Source organism: Pyrgilauda ruficollis, unplaced genomic scaffold (genome assembly GCF_017590135.1).
Source record: "Pyrgilauda ruficollis isolate IOZ18807 unplaced genomic scaffold, ASM1759013v1 scaffold17, whole genome shotgun sequence".
Taxonomy (NCBI): domain Eukaryota; kingdom Metazoa; phylum Chordata; class Aves; order Passeriformes; family Passeridae; genus Pyrgilauda; species Pyrgilauda ruficollis.
The window spans coordinates 5,800,395-5,820,026 of record NW_024515875.1 but is presented as its reverse complement, the minus strand read 5'-3'; the positions used below and the strand labels follow the sequence as shown (position 1 = coordinate 5,820,026).

General features: G+C 39.4%; 1 protein-coding gene across 4 annotated transcripts in view; it reads right to left on the bottom strand.

Annotated features, from left to right (window-relative positions):
• The window catches only part of GRAMD1C (GRAM domain containing 1C), a 52,232-nt gene that overhangs the window by 30,516 nt on the left and 2,084 nt on the right, over positions 1 to 19,632 (bottom strand). For all 4 annotated transcript variants that reach the window (XM_041463987.1, XM_041463988.1, XM_041463989.1 and 1 more), the window contains exons 3-4: positions 3,371 to 3,455; positions 463 to 566 (exon numbers count right to left, since the gene is read on the bottom strand). In XM_041463987.1, the coding sequence (XP_041319921.1) occupies positions 463 to 566; positions 3,371 to 3,455 (189 nt within the window). The remainder of the gene's footprint in view (positions 1 to 462; positions 567 to 3,370; positions 3,456 to 19,632) is intronic.

Below are 19,632 nucleotides of genomic sequence, written 5' to 3'. Positions count from 1 at the left end.
CCCTTCAGCTATTCTTAGATGCTGATATTTATATGTAAGGCTATGTCAAGTAAGGTTCAATGCTGGAGAGTTCTTGAATTGGGCAACACCACATACCCTGTCATGCCCCAGGACTTACAGTAGGAGGTTATGTGTTACATGCCTTTACAGGACAATTTTGCATGGTAAGGAAAGGCAAATTGTCAATACCAGAAACGTAAAAAGCCAGCTTTAGCATAATTCCTAAACTTCTTATGCTGAATGACAGACTGAACAGGCTTACTTCAGCATTCAGAAGCCTCCACTGCTACTCTTATTTTACATAATGGATTTGAATTTCCACTCAGGGATGCAGGCTCTTTCTTCACAGCCCAGAGTTACTAGTATGAGATTGACAGGATGAGATCTGAGAGACTCTAATCCTATATCCTGATAGGATGGAACATGGAAAAGGTGGGATTCAAGTGAGCCAAGAGATCTTACTGTGGTCTCCCATCGGAAAATGTTGCTGTGGAAGCAGAGCCAGTTTTCAGAGAGATACAAGCGTCCTTGCAGCAGGATATCCTTCTGGAGCGCACAGGCGTAATCTGCGTAAGAGAGCAAGAGCAAATTACTCACCCGCTGACTGCAGCACAGCTGACCCAGACCTGCTAACTAAAATGAAATGGGCTGTTACAATACAATAAAAAGCCATTTCTTTCACTTTTAAGAAGTCTACAAAGGCAGACTTGTACTGGCTTGCATCCAGACCATTGTTCTGGGAACAGCCCAAAGCCAGAGTTGATGGTACATCCATGTGAGGACAACATTCCATCTATCAACCCCTGTGCACTATTTTAGGTTTTCAGAGAAGAGATGTCAGGCAAGACCAGAAGTACATGGGAGAAGTATTCATTAGTCAAACTTCAAAGCATCTAAACAACAGAATACACAAACATTTTTTAGTACAACAGATTATACTGTCAACTCCTACGTAACAGTAGTTCATATGTTGTAGCAAGATAATAGTTTTCTACTAAACAGATCCTATCACTAGCTAAAACTGTCTGCAGAGTGAGACACTAACAGGAAGATTGAAGCTATCCAGTTCTTGAGGCAGGGGGTATTTCCTGAAGTTGACTATCATTTTTATGATCCTGACTCTGACTGAAACACCCCTATTTCTATTGAGAAATAGATTTCATCTACAATGTAATTACCCATCATCAGATACCTGCTAATTGAGAGCAAGAGCAGAGAATTTATTTGCATTTCTTAAAAATCTCAGAGCTTTCCCAGTTTCAGAGCCCAAAGATTCAAACAAAAGGAATTTTCAGATGAACTGTTGCTAGATAATTAAGATGGACCTTTTCTGAGAGGTCCAACCTAAAGAAGGCTACCTAATGTATACAAAATATGCAGAACATATGTATTGTGATATATATTGCATCTATATATATATATAGATAGATAGATATAGATATGTATATAGATATATATATTTGCCCTTAGAGTTATCTAATAGCTTTATACCAGGTATTGTCTGAGCCAGAATTTTGATTTTGTGTACTACAAGAACATAATAAGTACAGTTTTTGTTTAAATATCAAGAAGTTCAGGAGTCCCCAACATCCTAACTTCAAGCTAAATCTCCACTTACAGAAGCTTTTATTACGATTTTTCAAATTCTCTAGCATTTTCCTCCTCAAATAATCAAGCAGAAATAAATTTTCTTGTAACAAGAATGAGGCATGTATACAAGCCCTTGGAGACGTAACTACAAATAGAACTACAGAAGCTTAAATCTAAAGACCTAAGTGCATGTTTGAGAATTGTCAGATATCAAAATGCTGACAGAGGAAGGCAGCAGGAGTTTGAAGTTAAGGACTTGAGGAGAGCATCACTAAGAAGCTTGCATCTGACTTCTGTGTTTTAGGAGAGGGATTCAGACCTACAAAAGTCATCATTGGGCAACTGATGAACAATCCCACTCTGACCTACCTACACAGAAGAGAATATCAAAACAAACAGAAGAGATTAGCATTTCTCCTTTTAAGTTTTCAGAACCAGTAACTTAATATGTTGCTTGAAAACAACATTTTCAGGCAAATTATAATAGCACTCTTTAAGCTCCCATTTAGACAATCTAGGTAATTCCTTTCATTTTAAGAAAATATTATTTTACATAATATTTATATACAGTGCTCATTACAGTAGAATCATTGCTTATTTTTAACAGCTGATTTAAAAACAGAAGCAGTAACAATTCTTTTAATGAACAGCAGCAAGCAATAGTTTCTTGGAGCACAGTAAAGCTTGTACCAAGTTTCTCTTCATCAAGCAAAGAAAGAGATCCTTGCTTGAAGGATGCAAAAAGTCCTTTCAAGGAAACACTTCTTCTTATGGGGTAAAAGAAATTTATATGAAAGTAGTGGCTTTGCTTCTTATGAAACAGATTGAGATTAACCCATTACTAAATCTTTCTCTAAATCCTACACAGTCTCTTTGAAACTGTGCTTCAGAGTTTGCTCCATGGCTTTCTGCATCAATCCAGTGTAAGGAGAAACATCAAAACAATGCTTTGAAGTTATATCCTTTCCTTCTGTTTTACGTCCCTACTGAAGTATTTTAAAAATGTGTAAGGCATTTCAGAGGATAACTGCCTCTTGAGGCTGGAAAAAGACACAGGGATTTAACTGCTCCAGAGCTGTTGCTTGCATACTCCAAGCATACACTAAACAGCCTCTTAATATTCACTTCCTTAAAAGTTGCAAAAAATGAGAGATGAACTTGAAACAGTCACAATGCCACTTTTGTATGAAAATATACAGTGTATTTGTTACATAAATACAACACAGGCTGGTGATAAAGAAAGGAATAAGGTGCATCACTATGCAACGGAGGTAGGGTTACATGCTTGCCTTCTTCTGCAGTGGAGTGAAAAAGAGCTGGAAAAGGAATATTTCAGTGCTGAGAAAAGTTATGTATCATAGTTTGATATTCTCTGATACCTGCTTCTTTCCTCTCCCATTCATCTGAAAAATAGTCTTTTAAATTACAACCACCCACGTGTCACTCTGTCCCAGGAGTCATATTAATCAAGGTGCCTTGGGCAAGGGTAGTAGTTCCAGGGAGCAAGGGCAAAGTTTTTGCTAAGGATGATCTACCTAGTTAACAGGGTCTCAGAAACAATATCCCTATTTTTTTTTTTTCCCCACAAAGCAGGCAGTAGAAGAGAGTAGTAGGGACCTGGCTTTCCTTGAAGGTATTTTATGCTAGGTCAAAGACAGGAGAATAGGGAGTTATCACCTGTAGTCAGAATTTGCCATAAAAAACACAAAATGCTTTCACATGACTGCAACCTGAACTCACCAAACAGAAGACAAGGACTTTTGCTGTGATTACTTCTTACCTACTATGAGTCTCTCCGAGTCTGGCAGATGAGAAAACTGTCTCTTGAATTCCTCGCTCCTATATTTGTAAGTGGAACTTGAGAGCTGCAACAAAGAACAGTAAAAGGTTATGCAAACAGATTTATTTTCAGCCATCAACTGTCTTCATACTGGATGTGTAATTTTATCTTGAAGAACAAATGAACCTCAGAAGAGCAATAAAGAATAGGTGGTATCTAAATGTGATCATCACTGTAACTTTACGCTTACTTATGTAAGAGTATTTATTTGGCATGGGCCAAACTATTCCCTGTATCAGGCCAGATGCCAGTCACAAGGCATTACAGTGCTATGATAGCAACCTGCTCCACCCATAAGGGGATGAGAGCCCTTCTGGGACTAAATATTCTAGCACAGACTAAGTGAAAAGGCACCAAGGCCATAACACAGAGGTGACAGAAAAAAACCAAGCCCTCATGGAGGCCAATAGAACAAAAGGACTCAACAGAGAACTTAAATGTCTACTTGGAGTACCACTTCAGGAATACTACAATGCACTGGATTTTTCAACAGTTGCTGTAACTAGACCTGTAGAAACAAAGGTAATAGCTTCCTCCAGTAAGAATGAATAGCAGCATCACCATCACTTCTTGATTTTCTGTCATGCTCTACAGTTCACCCCATTTTAAAGAGATCACTGTCTATGATTCAAACTGGGCAGTAAACTAACAGCAAAGAGGACTATCTCGATGGACTTTAACTCCTTACTCCTATAAACAAATGTGCCTGCTCCCATTCAAATGAAGAGCTTCAGCACATTCTCCAGAAAATATTCTACATAAAAGTCCTACTATTCATTTTCAGTTGTGAGAGGATCGTATTTTTTTTCCTTAACAGATATAGGACACTTATTTTAGAGGCGGTGTTAACTAAATGCTGTATAAGGCCATGACTCAGCTGGACTAAAACTATTACAGGAAGAAATCACTTTGAAGCGTTCCTAGAACCAGGTATAAATATACTACAGTGATGCTGTTGAGTCAGGGACAGAAAGAAAGACTCCAGTCTTCAGGTGGATCAGAAGGCTCACCTTAATGAAATAGCAGGTCTTTCATAATGTGACTCGCTAAGGTGATCCTTGCTTGGTCTCAAAGTAGAAACATCTCACACTATTGGTGATAATGAATAGCACACTTCAAAGAACTATATCTATAAACAATGGTTACAGAAAGACAGATAATAATTGTTTTAATTCTTTCCTCTAAGATTCCCAGGCTCAGCCTGGGAGAAATTATCTCTGTTCTTTCTTAGATTGAACTGAGAATCTCCACACTACAAATGCCTCTTCCACACTTTTTTTTAAACCTTTCTAAAGATCTTAAGCACATGGATGCTATTCTCTACTTGAGCACCTGTATTACTCCAAAACTTGACATTCACCATTAAACCCATCTTCACCATAAGATTAGTTGCTATTTATGTTTAGGATGGGGGAAGAAGGAAAAAAGGAGGCAAAGAACCACTTTTGACTGTTTGACCTTACTTTTGACACAATCCTGCAGCATGTTAGTTGGCTTTCACTATGTTTGTGCTTGTCTAAAAAACCCCAGGACAAAACCAGATTTATCTTCAGCTTGATGGCCTTTTAATAAACTAGAACAAATACAGTGCTCCCACCTCCTCAAGATTCCTACGCTTTGCTCTTTTTCACTGAGGACATTCCTGCTTCTTACAGCTCAAAAGTTACCTGAACACCACCCTACACTTAGTTCTTACAATTGTCTGGCATCTTATACTTGAGAACTGAGCTCTTAGGCCACAAGAAATGCAAGTTCAAGTGCAACCTCAAAGTCAAGTGTTTAAGTGCATGTAACGTGAGAGAGCAAAGTTGCTCTGACACAGGTCAGCTTTTAAAAAATAAGTCAATTTACCTTCTACTACCATGAATAAAAGAAAGTCTATATGTTTGATAGCTGTTTGAGTACATATTTGCTGTCCACTGATATTCTGAGCATTGTAATGCAAAACGGCATAAAGGGATTGAGACAGAAAATACATCCACCCCTCCCCTTTTGAGAAAAGTAAACATGAAAGGTTTGTGTGTAGCTAAAGAGGAACGTGTTTGACATGTCTCCTCTAAACTGTAATGCCTCCAGTTATATTTCAGTTATTTCTGTGATTATAAAAACAACATTCTTGGAAAGTATGTAATCTGCTGAAGCAGGTGGGCTATGGTTTCTTGGCTTGCAACATCTAGCCCTGAAATGCACACTTTTAATTGATCATCCAAAAAAAGGCATCCAATATCTGGCCTGCTTCGAAGAAATCTAGTTTTTTGCAATTACTCTGGAAAGAGACAGAGGGAAAAATGAAAAATTAACTCACACCTGTCAAGTTTCCATCTGCAGTTCCAGAGTCCCTATGGTTTACACACAGTCCTACCTCAGCTGACTGAAGTCTGGGCTTGTATTGCCAATGCCAGCATACAGGGAATAAAAGAATTGGTTTGCCATGAGAGGAAAATGAAAGTCACAATGTATGAAATCATGATTTAGGAAGCAATGCTTTTAAGGAGAAATGCAGTTTCTCAAACATGATGTATACAAGAGATAAGAGCTACACTGAACTTTGTGGTTGTAAGACAAAAGGAATCAAAGAAAAGAGGAGCATCACAGTGTCACAGACATATTTATATTAGTGCCTGAATCAGCTAGTTCAACAGCTCCAAGAATCCAGACTCAGGACAATGAGTTTTACTTAGAACTGGAATTTTTCTAGAGCATGAAACCTGCTACAGCTTGTCTAAATGCCTTGCTGGCATTTAGAAGTGTTGTCAAGAGTGACTGGACTATAAGAAAACCTTATTAATGGTAGATTTCTACTGAGCTCTTAGGACACTTAGGCAGAGTCTGCTCTGAATCTTTATCTACTTAGCAGAAAAATGTGAGCACATTGAAAGTTTTGAACCTTATCTTTTCCATAATTTGCATGAAAACTAGCTCACTTAAATATGTACTTTTTACCCACTCAGTAGGTGGCTTGGTGATTAAGAAGAGATCCCTCAACAGACTTGGGAAACAAGAGGGGCAATTTTAACACTATTGGCAATTTCAACTTCCTTAAAGTGAAGAAAACAAGACATTTCTATGAACACAGCATCTCTCCTAATCTCTACTGTAATGTCCAACATGTGGCAGCAATTGAAGCAGGTTACCACCTCTGAGTTACAAAATCTAGCACCAAATATAAAAAAAGGAAAGGCAAACAGGTTGTAGCATGGCACTCACAAGATGAAAATAACAACTTGTTTTTAATACATACACATTTCTAAGTTTAATTATAAATCATCAGGCAAACACTTGGCCTGAGTATAATCTTAGGCATTTTTGGTTATGCTATATTTAATCACCAAGGAAATTATTAAATGCAGCCAACAACTTATTAGCATTTTTCATCTGAAGCCACAAAATATACCAGAAACCTGTAGACTAGCATAAACAGAAAACCATTTTCAGTGACAACCAGGAAGTTTTACAGAAGACAGTTATGTGAGAACCAGATATTGGAGACACATAAGCAAATTATTCTCATACCTTGTTTGGAAATGGACGGTTCAACTATATAAAGTCATGTTCCAGAAAAAAAAAAAAAAAAAGTAAACTTAAATAGAACTAAGCCGAGTTATTTATAGGATAGAAGCCTGTTAAAAAAAAACAGATTCCCTTCACATTTACATCTTCAAATTGTAGCCACTGCAAACAATTTGAGCCATTTAGCAAACTGCAGAGGAAAATTAAGCAACAACTTCTCCCAAGAGTACAGCAAAAATCCTAATCATTAGGAAATTTGATTGCAGATATCACTAAGCATGCAAATAAGCAATCAACTTCAGCAGAATGGTATGTGTATTTTTTAACAATCACTAATGACAGCAATAATTCTGCATTTGTTTTGTTAGTGTTTTCCATGTTTTGAGACACCACAAAACCCAGGTAACCTGACAATTTGCATTCTACAGTTGTGACATGCAGCTATGAATTCAACAGCTGAGATCACAGGTAAGTTGAATTTACCAGTAGGGTAATAACTCTCATATCACCTAATTTCAAGAGATGGCTCCCAATGAGCTTCAGTCTCAGTATCAGTTATCATCACAGGCTCGGGGTCCCAGAATCAAACAAGCCTGTAAGCAAGTTCCCAAACTGTCATTTATTTTATGCTCAAAAGCTTCACTTAACCATTAAAATATGGCCCATGGAACTTAAAGCTTTGCTCCTCTAACAACATGTAAATCCAAGCCACTAACTCTAAACCCCAAATAAAAGATCAATCACCTGACTATTCCCCCAAGACCTGTACTTTCCTATGAAGTTTCTAGACATGGTCAAAAACAAATTTGGAGGTATTAGTAAGTTAGGATAAAAGTACATTTTAACCTTACACTGGCATATTAAAACAAACAGTAAGTATTCTGGCAAAAACTGTTGCATTTCTACCAAATAACGATTTCTTCCCTATTCAAATTCATATAAAACCCTTCTTAGCATCAGGAGAAGGAAAAAGAACACAGCCTCCAGAAGAACAACACCCAGTCAGAGAGAAGTCTGGACTTTACACAAGCCTCCTCTATACTGCAAATGTAGTTTAAACTTACCTGATTAGGAAAAAATAGGGAAGCAAAAGTAGGGGAAAATATCAACCCAAAACCTACCAAAAAACCATGAAAAACAAAACCAAAAAGAACCTAAACAAAACATACTAAGATCCTGCTCTAAGATCCTGCTTTCAGTGAGATTAAAGCCTCACTAGGGGAGATGAGAGCCAAGTTAAGAGCCCTGAACAAAAGCCTCATTTAATAGTGTAAGGCAGACAAACTTGAGACTTCACATACTCCACGACAGACTCAGGCGGACTCCCTTATTAACACAGGAACAGTTCCTACGGCACACTGAGATGATCTCTCACCTGTAAAAGGTGCCAGGTCTCACAAGCCTTTCCATCACAGAAATGTAGATCCCACTGCAGCTATTTCTTCAGTCCACAAAAGTTCATTAATCATCCAGTCCAATCTATAATACACAAGCCACAGCCCTCTGGCTTTAAAAGTAGAGCTGCAATGACCAAATTTCTCTTTGGAAAAATATAAAATATATCTTTTACCTTTTTAAATTAAAAGTCATTCTGGATGGAAAAATCCATCCTACCTATGGGCAGTTCTTCTGCTAGTATATTTGGTTAACTTCATCTTTACTTTGTGAATTATTTTTGGATTGTAAGCAAGTTACTCCATATCTCCTTCTGAGGCAGGGATTAAGCTTCTCAAACCTATCAGCAAAAAGCTTGTTCTTTTTCAGACATTCTTCTGGCTTTTCCAAATCCTCTCATTTTCAGTGTCCTTGAAAGCTAGATATAGCATTGCAGGAGTTACCACAAACATAAATCTGAACCACAGATTGCTTTTAGACACAGGATCACAGTGAAAGCTCACATCCACATGACTACCAGTGTGCCTTATCTTTTTGCAGTTAGAGGGCACAGTTTCCCACTTCTCCTGACAGCAAGCACTAGGCTGTACGTTGGAAGTGTCAGACTTCTTCAGTTTACCTTGTCACACATAAACAGTCCAGATCCACTCTGTTACAGTGATCCATTTTCACTAACCACTTCTTGACAAAAATCACCAAAAAAACCCAAACTGTTTAGGAACAATTTTCAATCATTGAGTACTCAAAAACTTTATAGCAGTGACTTATGTTCTTTTCTCCCTTGAAGGACAAAAGCATTTAATTTACAAGGGGAAAGAACCACTCACAGGACCATGACATTACTTAGGGAGTCTTATTGTGCTGTACACACCATACTGTGCTCTTTGGTTCACTTTTGTTGGTTTTGGGAGGGGTGTTGTGCGTGTTTGGGAGTTTTTGGGTTTTTTTCGTTTTTTTGGGGTTTTTTTAATATGGAGATCACATCTGCTTATCCACACAGTTGTATTTAATTGATAGGTCATGAGAGGCATGTCAACCAATTTAAAAAAAAAAAAAAGAAACCAAGCAACTGTTGCCAGGGTTTGCTCAGCCATTGTATTCCTTAGGAGCCTGCTTTCCAAAAGTTCCCATGCTCTCAAGGAAACGTGAACAAGCTCCTAGTCACAGTGGGAGGGGAAAATGTTTAGGGAGCTGCAGCTATTTTCCTTACATTCATTATATGCTTTTTTTCCTTCACCCTTACCTATGGAGAGGGGAGTCTCATAAGCACAGGGCCACTGGCAGGCACAGGGCTGTGCACTAAAGCCATTATGTCCCCACTCCTGTGGCCCAGCCCCCCCACTTCTTTGTGGAAGCTGAAGGAGAAAGGAACTCTTAACATTTCTTAGTGACTGAGCAGAAAAACAACAGCATTGTCCTTCAGTGCCACCCAGCAGAATGGTGAAAGTATGTCTTTCTTCTGTTGGAAATACAGTATGTATCATTTAAAGAAAGGGATATTAAAATACAGGTCACTGGCAAATACTCCAGTTACTGTACCTTCCAGGGATTAGTTTGGTTGGGGGTGGGGAAAGTTGGGGTGAATAGGGGAATGAGGGGTGGCAGTTGTGTTTTTTTAAGCCTATGAGACCCCATAAACAAGGCTCAAGACAGAGTCCCTAATTCTCCCAAAATGAGTGTTACTATTAACTAGCTCTCACAAGTTCTCACACAGGCAGGCCCACTGAAAGTGTCAGGCAGATTATGATTTACCACTAACACCAGGAGCTTCCAAAAATCCACATAGCAAGAAACTCCAAGAACTATTTTATTATGGAGAACTGCTGAAATATTGGATGCCCACTTAGCAAACATTTGACACCCAGTGTCATGAAAGTGACTGAATGAGGTGCTTCTGAAAGGAAGACTATTCCCATTTATTTTGTAGACTGGGTACAGCACATCAAAGCACTGTGTCCCACAGGAGCAGCCCAGCTCTCACCAAGTGAGAGGGACATCAGTCTCACCAAGGCAGCATTGACCTGGCACATGGTGAAAGTCTGTTTTCCTGAAAAGCACTTCTGGTCAACTGCTGACCAGGGAGACTTGATCACAAGTGTTTCCCCATGTAGAAAATGAACTTGGCTGAGCTGGAATACTGCTCACAGAAGGCCTGGTCATTTCCCACCCCTCACCAGTCACAGTGTTCTTCCAAGAGCAGGAATAAAGGTCTCATGCTTGAGCTTCATCTATGTAAGTATGAATACCACAACATGGTGGAGCATGGCTTGAAAAACAGCCTAGAAAATCCACAACCAAAGTTGTTACAATTATGATTTTGACAGACAAGAAAATTTAACATCCTATGAAATACTATGCTGCTAACATCAGGTTATATAATTATAACAAAGGTAACATTTTTGTGAAGAATTTTAAAATCTGGCATCCTTCCCAAGAAGGAAATTAAAAGACTTAGAGTTGAAAATATAAAGGTATTTCTTCAGAGAACTTTGAATTGCATAACCAGTTAGAGATTACATTTTTCATGCTCTTTAAAAATAAAAAAAAAGGAAACCTCCCCCCAAGAAAAAAACCAAACCAAAACAAAACCCAAAAAAAAAAAACCTACCCAACAAACCAAAACAGTAGAACAGACTGGGAAGAATTTTGTAACAGAGTATTTCAGTTTAGAACATGTGAGGAACTTCCAGAAATTTCTCCTTCAAGGTCACACCAGAATTAGCTCATTTTTCCATTTCACTGAAATAGGGTTCAGATGAAGGTGCTTGTTTCCAACAAGGTGCTTGGGAAACAAACTGATAACCTTCTTATCAATTGTAAAAAAGCCTCCTGCCATTACTAGTAATATATATATTTTTCCTGAAAAAAAAAAAAAAAAGAGCTTGGATTGAGACTATCCTCTACTTATTCTGAAGCAATGGTTTTGCAGTATTCAGTACTTTTTTTTTTTTTTTTCTGCAAGTGTTTTAAAGCATTTTAACAGTGAAGCCAATGTACTTTCATAACAACTCTGATTTGGAGATAAAAATCTCAACTTGCCACGTACAGTGCAGAGCAAAGCATATGCTCCATTTCAGAATAAAACTGACTGAGGCATGAAGCTAATGTAAAGTCAGAAGACACACACCCCCTACACATACCTCCTCTAGCTGCCTGCAGCCTGTTCCAAACCATACAAATCCCTGGCCAAAGCCTCTACAGCTCCCCCCACTCTCACCCACTTGCTCAGAGCTGGTGCTGGCCACCCTCCAGCAGTGCTAGCTAGCGTGCTGCCAGCCTCTGCTTGCATGCCAGCTTGGAAAACAGGCTGAAACACCCTAGCCCTGCAGAACAGGCACACAAATGCTGCAGCAACTGGGCAAAGAAAACTTATGCAGGGGTGACATTTAAGAACTGCCCAGCTCCGATCTAAAACCACCATCAACAAAACTGATTTTGGGAAGCAGACTGCAGTAGCATAAATCACTTCAAGTTCACAGAAGTCCCAAAGGGAATAGCAGAGGAAAAGTACTATCACCAGGGAAACACCAGCTTGGAAAGAAGCGCTAAATGCCTAGCACCCCTCCTCTCTGCATCGCTGAAGGCTACAATCCATGAACCAGCCCGAAGAGCACATCTGGAGACAAATCTACTCCCACACAAAACTCAGGCACTGTCCCCTGTTTTAAGTCAAGCCCTTACTGCGACACCTTCTCAGGCTGAGGTTCAGAGCAGGACATCAGGACATCAGGGCATGCTTCATGTACAACCAAATTCTCCAAAATGTGTACATTACCAGCCACCCAGAGCTCAGCTCTTCACAGGCACTTTGAGGCAAAGGATACAGAGTTCTGCATGCCCAGCAGATCTCTGCCTGCTCTGAGGGGGGAACAGCAGCCATGCACCTATTCTGCTCTCTTTACACTGGCTCTCCCTTTCCACAGCTAACTACATGGAGTCAGCAACAAAGAGCACAGCCCTGCTGAGGAAACTGACAGAAAAACAAAAATGCATGTCAAGGCATTTTAATCACTCTGATTTCAATCTGAAAGTCTGAAAGGAGAAGATAATGGAACAAAAAGAGGCTGTATTTACAGTCATGTTGCAGCCCCAGCTTCTGGCGAGGGTAAGTAGCTGTCTCTGTGTGCCTAGCTGGGTGGTGGCTCTGGAGGACCTGCACTTCTGCTGTCAAGATCAGCTATATATGTAAATAGCAGGAACTAGTTTCACCAGAAAAACAAGGTAACTCTTCTGCTTTCCCAAAGCAAAGACAGGATACATCACAGGGAATCTTCCTGTTCTGAAAGAGCAGCAAAATATTGGGAAGTATATCCATACAGAAAAATATTCACTGGCAATTTATTTCCATCAGAAAGCCAGTGAGAGGATTCACAGTGATCCCAGAAAGGCCTTAACAGAGCCTGGGTACCAGTGTGACTCAGGTCTCAATAACAGCATTAGCACAGACTATTTTAAGTGCATTTCCTGTTTATAAGATAACACCATCTGCAGCTGACTGAACACCTGAGTGTGGACATTTGCAATTAGCAATGAGGCTGATTAATTCAGTTTCAAATATAATTATTTCTATAACTGCCACCAAGCACCTCTGAGTTTGGATGAAATAAACACTTAGATTTTAAATATGAAAATTAAGTAAGAAGTTCAAGAGCTTTGGATACTTCCATGGACAAACATCTTCCTCACTTCTGAATTAGAAATTAAACTGCTTTTAAGAGCCACGGTGTCCCAGTCTCAGATTTATTCAGCATCCTCATCAACACGTCCCTAGCTGGCAATAACATCTTTGAACCTGGTAGTAAAACTATTCCTATAACGCCTCTGACCAGAAACCACATCTCCTATTGCCTCCCAGAACTAACACAAGCCAAGTTCACAAGGCTCTTAATTGCCAAACTCCTTCTCATTTTAGAGAAAAATTGTGGATCTGTATCTACTTTCTTGACTTCATAAATGCAGCATTCAAGCATTCTTTTTGTTTTATTTTAGTAATTTTGTCTACTCCATAAAGATTTAACAAAAAGGAAAAGGGTAAATCAAAATATAACCACAAAGTCCTGTGATACACCAGCTTCTAAAACAAACAATGCAAATAAACCAAGTGTGTTTGGATGAACTCTGCACTGCCTTGACACTTAACACAAGTTAAGTGTACTTGAAGTGAGTTTGTCATCCTCCAGCACAAAGTTACCCTTTAGCTCAAGTCAATCTGTCTACTCTCCAGGGTAATTTTGAGTCTTGTAACTATGTCCAGGTATCAACAGCCGTAAGTGTACTAAGTATTATGATGCAATGGCAATTAAAATCAAGATTATTTCCTTTTGGATAACAAAATACATTCCTCTCTGAACAGCAGTTTCATCTGACTCACATTTGTTTTTATAGCACGTGTATGAAACAAGTAGCCAATGTTATTGGTTAAGAACATCTGTTTTTTCACCTGATCTTTCACTGCAGGCTGCCCAAGTAATAAAAAAAAAAGTTCAAACTGCCTGTATTTAGACTAATTTGATCCATTTAACAGACACAGGGAAAATCCAGATGTTTTCAGGGTGATGAAAAATGTCTTATACAATAAAGAAACTACAAGACATAACTTCTCAACTCATCTCCCTGACCTGCAACAAAGTCCCAACCAAGATTACTTGATGCCAAAGTAGCCAAATACAGAAACAAATGAACAGCACCCTTCAGCTGAACATTTCCCTCCTTACCCTGCCAGTAAAATCGGTCTCTCTGTAACTGCATCTCTGATCTATATTTAAGTTTAGTAACAGTGCCCAAACAAGGATCAGAAAACAACATCATGCAGGAAACAGTCACCAGGGTAGTAATTCCCCTTGGTGCCATTCAGGTTTCAGCTACTCACACAAGGAGACATAAATACTTTCAATCAGAACCACAGTGAAAACCTGAAGGAGCATATTAAACCACAACACTACATAGATAATAATGCAGGAGTGACTGTGGCCAATTACATAAAATGCTTTGCTATAAATTACTCTGGTCATCTCATTAAGCCTGCCAGTAGCCCTACTGCACTTGAAATTCCATGGAAAGTGGCACTCACCAAGCAATTGCCCCAAAACTTCTCCTGGCTGCTGCTAATGACTTAATATACCACAAAACAATCATATCTTGCAGTTTTATCTACCTGTCTTCCTTCCTTTCCTTATAAACAAGTTGTTCACCTGCAGCAGACCCAAAAAAAAACAGTGCTACGCCACTACCTGTTTGCAGAAATACCAACTGTAAACGAACAGCTAAGGCCAAAAATAAAATGTTAAAAAATCTTTTTTTCCATCTCCTAGAGTTGACTTTTAAAGCTCTCATTCTGCAACTTATGGACTTCCCTTTCATTAAAAGGATATCACTATTCCAACTCCATGCAGATTTCCTGAACCATGTTGCCTTTCTAATGGTTTTTCTCCTAGTGGCTAGGAAAAAATAAGTACATCACACAAATCTGAAGTATTTTCTTTCTGACCTTGTATACTTAATCTTCAGGTTCTAGACTAATTTATACGTGTATAGTAATAATTCATGTCATATAGAACTACCTACTGTTGCAGCTGGCAAAAGCTTAATTTGACAAGGCACCACTGGCAGTCTTCTTTGCTTAGAACTGGTCGAAATTTTGTGTCAACCACATCTACATCAGTCCTCAGTCTGGAGCTGCATCAACAGCGCTAAAGACATTCCCAGCATGAAAAGAAGGGAGAAAACCCCTAATCAGCCTAATCACCCATGTTCAAGGGTTGGTTAGAACTGCAGTCTGTCTTCCCACCAGGTTAAAACACTGCTGCTGTATAATCAGGGCTATCAAAGGGCTGAAAAAAGGTACCTGTTTCTGGAGATTCTAGGCAGGTAAACAAACAACATGTCAGTCCTACAACTACAGCAAAAGCTATTTGTACGAAAGCTAGGGCATTTTAAAAAACCAAACCAAATAAACAAAAGCCCAACCAACAAAACACCAAAATGCAGCACTAATGTGCTTAAAGGCTTTTATTCGCTTTGTAGACCTATAGCAATTAATTTAACCAATTCTCATCCTCCTTAGCAGACTGCTTCATACCAGCAAATAAAAAGGAGGCCAAAAATCCTCCTCCAATGTCAAGAGAACTGATGTATCTCCTCCACCTTCGCTATAGGACACGAAATAAAGTGACGTGGATACTGGAATCTCTAAGGTAAAGAGAATGACATTTAATTTCTGACTCCAACTTTTATAGATTTTCAAAAGTGACAGTGGATTGGAGGGTGACAGTGCCACCTTTCCAATGACAGTGGACAAAGTAACAGTTCATTAAATTTCTTCTCCTCCAGAAAAGAATGCAAAACAATTAATTATTTACATAAAGTGCGTGAGAAAGTTTGTTACAAGAATGTAAACATCAGAAGGCTTGGAAGAACTTAGAAGAACAGGGCATCACTCCACATCCCAAACACTTGGAGGCACAGATAAGAAGAAACAACATACCAAGTATACAACATAAGAGAGAGCTATTGTCACAAGGCATTAAATAACAGCCCCCAAAACAACTACCACTTCAACCAGCCCAGTAAGCCATTCCAAGAGTGGTGTGAGTCTTCAGAGAAAGGTGGAAGGAGGATTCAAACAACTATAGATACAAGAAATACTTCATTTAACCCTACCAGTCTTGGGCCCCAAAGTGCCTCAATTTGTACCTGTGCTTCAATAAGTTATCTTCCAAATTGTGACACATATCTGCATCCCTCCTTGTGCAGCTTTGAGTCATATATGCTTACTGTATTCTTGCCATACATATTGTCACACTCCCAAACTAGCTCTTTCTTGTAGAAACCAGATCCATGTGTGTAAAAATTCAAAAATACCTTCTCCATCTTGTGCAACCTCAGTTGTTTTATATTATGAAAAGTAAAAGGCTTATTTTCACTGTATCAGTTATTTGCTTCTATTTTCAAACTCTTTCACACTGACCAACTCCTTAAACTAGCATCCAACTTACACTCCAATCAATTGCCTTTTTAAGCCTTTTTTATTATCTTCTTTCCAACACCTCCTTGACATCTCACATTTTCAAATTCTTAAAGAAGCCTCTCAGATACAAGCAACTTTCTGAGATGATCATTTGATTTCCACTCATTCCACCTACCTTTTCATTCCAAGGCAAGGACTTACGTTTTTGGGGTTTTTTTCCATGGCCATTCTTCTTAATGTAGACATACATGTGACTGTTCATTAATACAAACCAGAGTTCCCAGACACAACACCCTCACTTTTGATGCAAGGATCCTTTCCATTAGCTTCCTCATTCACCTTTACCTCCTTCACTATGATAGGAAAATACTTAAGGCTTTCACAGGTTTCTTCTTTCAAGGATATTAAACTGAACGGTATTTCAGTATGAAGGGCATAAAAAAGGATAAAAAAGTGAATTCAGAATCCTGAGATAGGGCTTCCAGATATAACAATTTCCAGTCATCTTTGACTCTCATTATCTATTTGCAGTTGCCAAAACTAGGACTGTTTAATCAACTGGAGATAAAAGCTTTACAGTTTCCAGTGGAGAGAGAAAGCCCCAAGATTAAGCTTGTAAGCAATCTTTTTTTCTTCTTCCAGTGAGTTTATAGAATCCAGCTTTGTCCACCTTCAGGTGGAGGGGAAAAAAAACCCCAAAAACAAAACCCAAAAATACCCCATGATACACTGTCAACCTTAAAATAGCAGTCAGTAATACTATCGGTTTAAAAATTGCTTACAGTAACAGAGAAAACTAATTATTTCTCAAAATTATTCAATAAAGATATCCAAAACAGTTTTTTGTTTTTTGGGTTTTTTTTTTAATGAGATAAGAAAAATTCCACATAGTAGGATACTCTTCTTCCCTCCCTGATAATTTTTCAGCTACCCTTTTCCCCACTCACCATAGCCAGGAGAGAGATTGTGTCCCAGAGGCTACCAACCCTAGCCTACTGCTAATTACATGTGCTCACAGCACCTACTGGCATTCGTGGTACCTGGCCTAACTTCCAGAGGCATGGCACAGCCGCCTACTCCCACTCAACCCATGAAAAATTGAAGTCAAACCAGTCGGGCTCTAACATCCACGTTTGGTTTCTATCATCAGCAAAACAAGAGTACATCACCCTCAGAAGCAATGAACTCTTGTAGCAAACCTAAGTTGCTGGAAACATGGAGCCTCTCCAAGCAAATAACCCTGGCAAGGAAGCTGATCCCTGGATGCTACAGAAGCTAGCCCTGCTGTTGTAGCAATTCCTCCATTCTAGTGACTCAAGAGTGGCAACGAGCATAACAGGTCCCCACCTGCCACAGGACACTAAGATCACCTTTGTCAAGTGTTAGTGACACACGCTTCACACTGCAACAGGCTGCATTCCACGCTATCACCTACGCATTTACTATGACTCAGAATTTAGGGAGACTTAACAATCTGGTTTAATAGTCAGCAGCTGATCACCAACTATGCAAGTTACTGAAACATTTTCTGTCAAGAGCAAGGAGAGATGCCAATGACATAACATTTTAAAGAGAATTAATTAATTTTCACCTCAAATTTGTGAATTTCTGGTTCTTGCTGCTTTACAATTCAGTTGCCTCGAGGCTGAGAAAATAAGCACCGTGGCTTCCTGCAACCAGACTGGTACAGGCTTTTAAAACTAATCAGTGACAGACGGTAAGGCTACAACATTTCCAGCCACAGCATTATCTTACAAGAGCGAAGTATTTGCGCAATTACTTTGTTTTAACTGCAAGGTCATGTTTGCAGAACCAGATAAACACCAACATCAAACACATACTAAGGTCTTGGAGTATAAATCAGACAGAAGATAATAATTTAATCACAGTGAAAAACACCTCACACAGCAGCTGCCACCGCACTGAAGGATCCCACTCTCCTGAAGTTAGAGGCACACGTTACTACAGGAAGCAGAGTGGCACTGTGAGGACACACAATATCCACAATACCCTGCACCGTGCAGGCTCAAAGCTCTGTTCAAAGAAACTTCAAGCCTTCACCACATGTCTCAAACCTAAGAGTGCAAAGCCAATAGCACATCTCCATTCTCCATATAGAATACTCTAATAACTTTATTTTCAATCACCAGGCCTATCAAAGAAACACTGAGTTGTTAACTGCAGGTCCAACAACCCGACACCAAGACCAAAACAGGTTTATTCCTCACACAGAATACCACCTGTGTCAGTGGCTGTATACAAACCATCGAGCATTAGTTTACACAATCTAGTTTGCCACCTAACAAGAGCACAGCTGGCAGTTGCAATGTCTGCACAGCATGACTTCCTATCAACTCAAGTACAGACACACAGCTGGGCACAGGCAGGACAGCCCTGGATCATCCTTGTTCCTGTAGGGATAGCAAAGAAAATACTGAACACCCCAAGAACTCACTCTAGCAACACAAGTCTATGACCTACTGGGATTTTATTAGCCCTGTCCCATTTCCATTGGCTCCAAATTACTACAGCATTTTTAAGAGTACACATGCATTCGGAGGGGATTTATCCTATGGCCTGAGATGCAAAAACAGATGTCCTGACCAGCAGGACATCTGCTTGTGAAGAGGAGTGATGAAAACATACAAGCTAGGTTTATAAACAAGGAGCTGGAAAATCTGATCCCCCGTTTCTGCTCACGGCTCTGCCATGGACTCCTTCTGGCCTTCACTGGTTACTCAATCTTTCACCTGCTAAGCACAATGGACACTGTGACAACCTCCTCAGGAGAAGGACACAATGGACCAGATGATGTTCTAAGAGCTGAAGCACACGGCTGTACTGAGGACACCTGATACAGAACCTGAGTCAGATTCCCTTCCTCACTCTATGTCTCCCACAAGATCAGCTGTTACCCCGCCTGTGGCTCCATGCACACGTGGTCTCCTTCCCTATCAAACAATAGCAATCCATGCACCAAATTAACAGCAAAACACACACTCCAAGTCTACACACACACACACATCCACATTCTCTCAAGGGATTTTAAACAAATCTACCAAAAGAAAAGTACTGAAATAAGCACTTATTATTTATTACACCCTCTGCTTTCAGTCAGGCATTTTCCCGGAAAGGAAAAAAACTGAATTACTTATTTTCTGCCTTTTTTTATTCACAAAGTCAATTTTTACAGAAAACACAGGAAGTTTATTTACTCTTGTGGAAAACAAATGTGTTTACTTGACAAAAACAAACACTAGGAATGCAAATCAGAACCACCAACCACCACCAAGAATCAAAATTCAGCCCTTATGCAGTCCTTAAAAAGCAC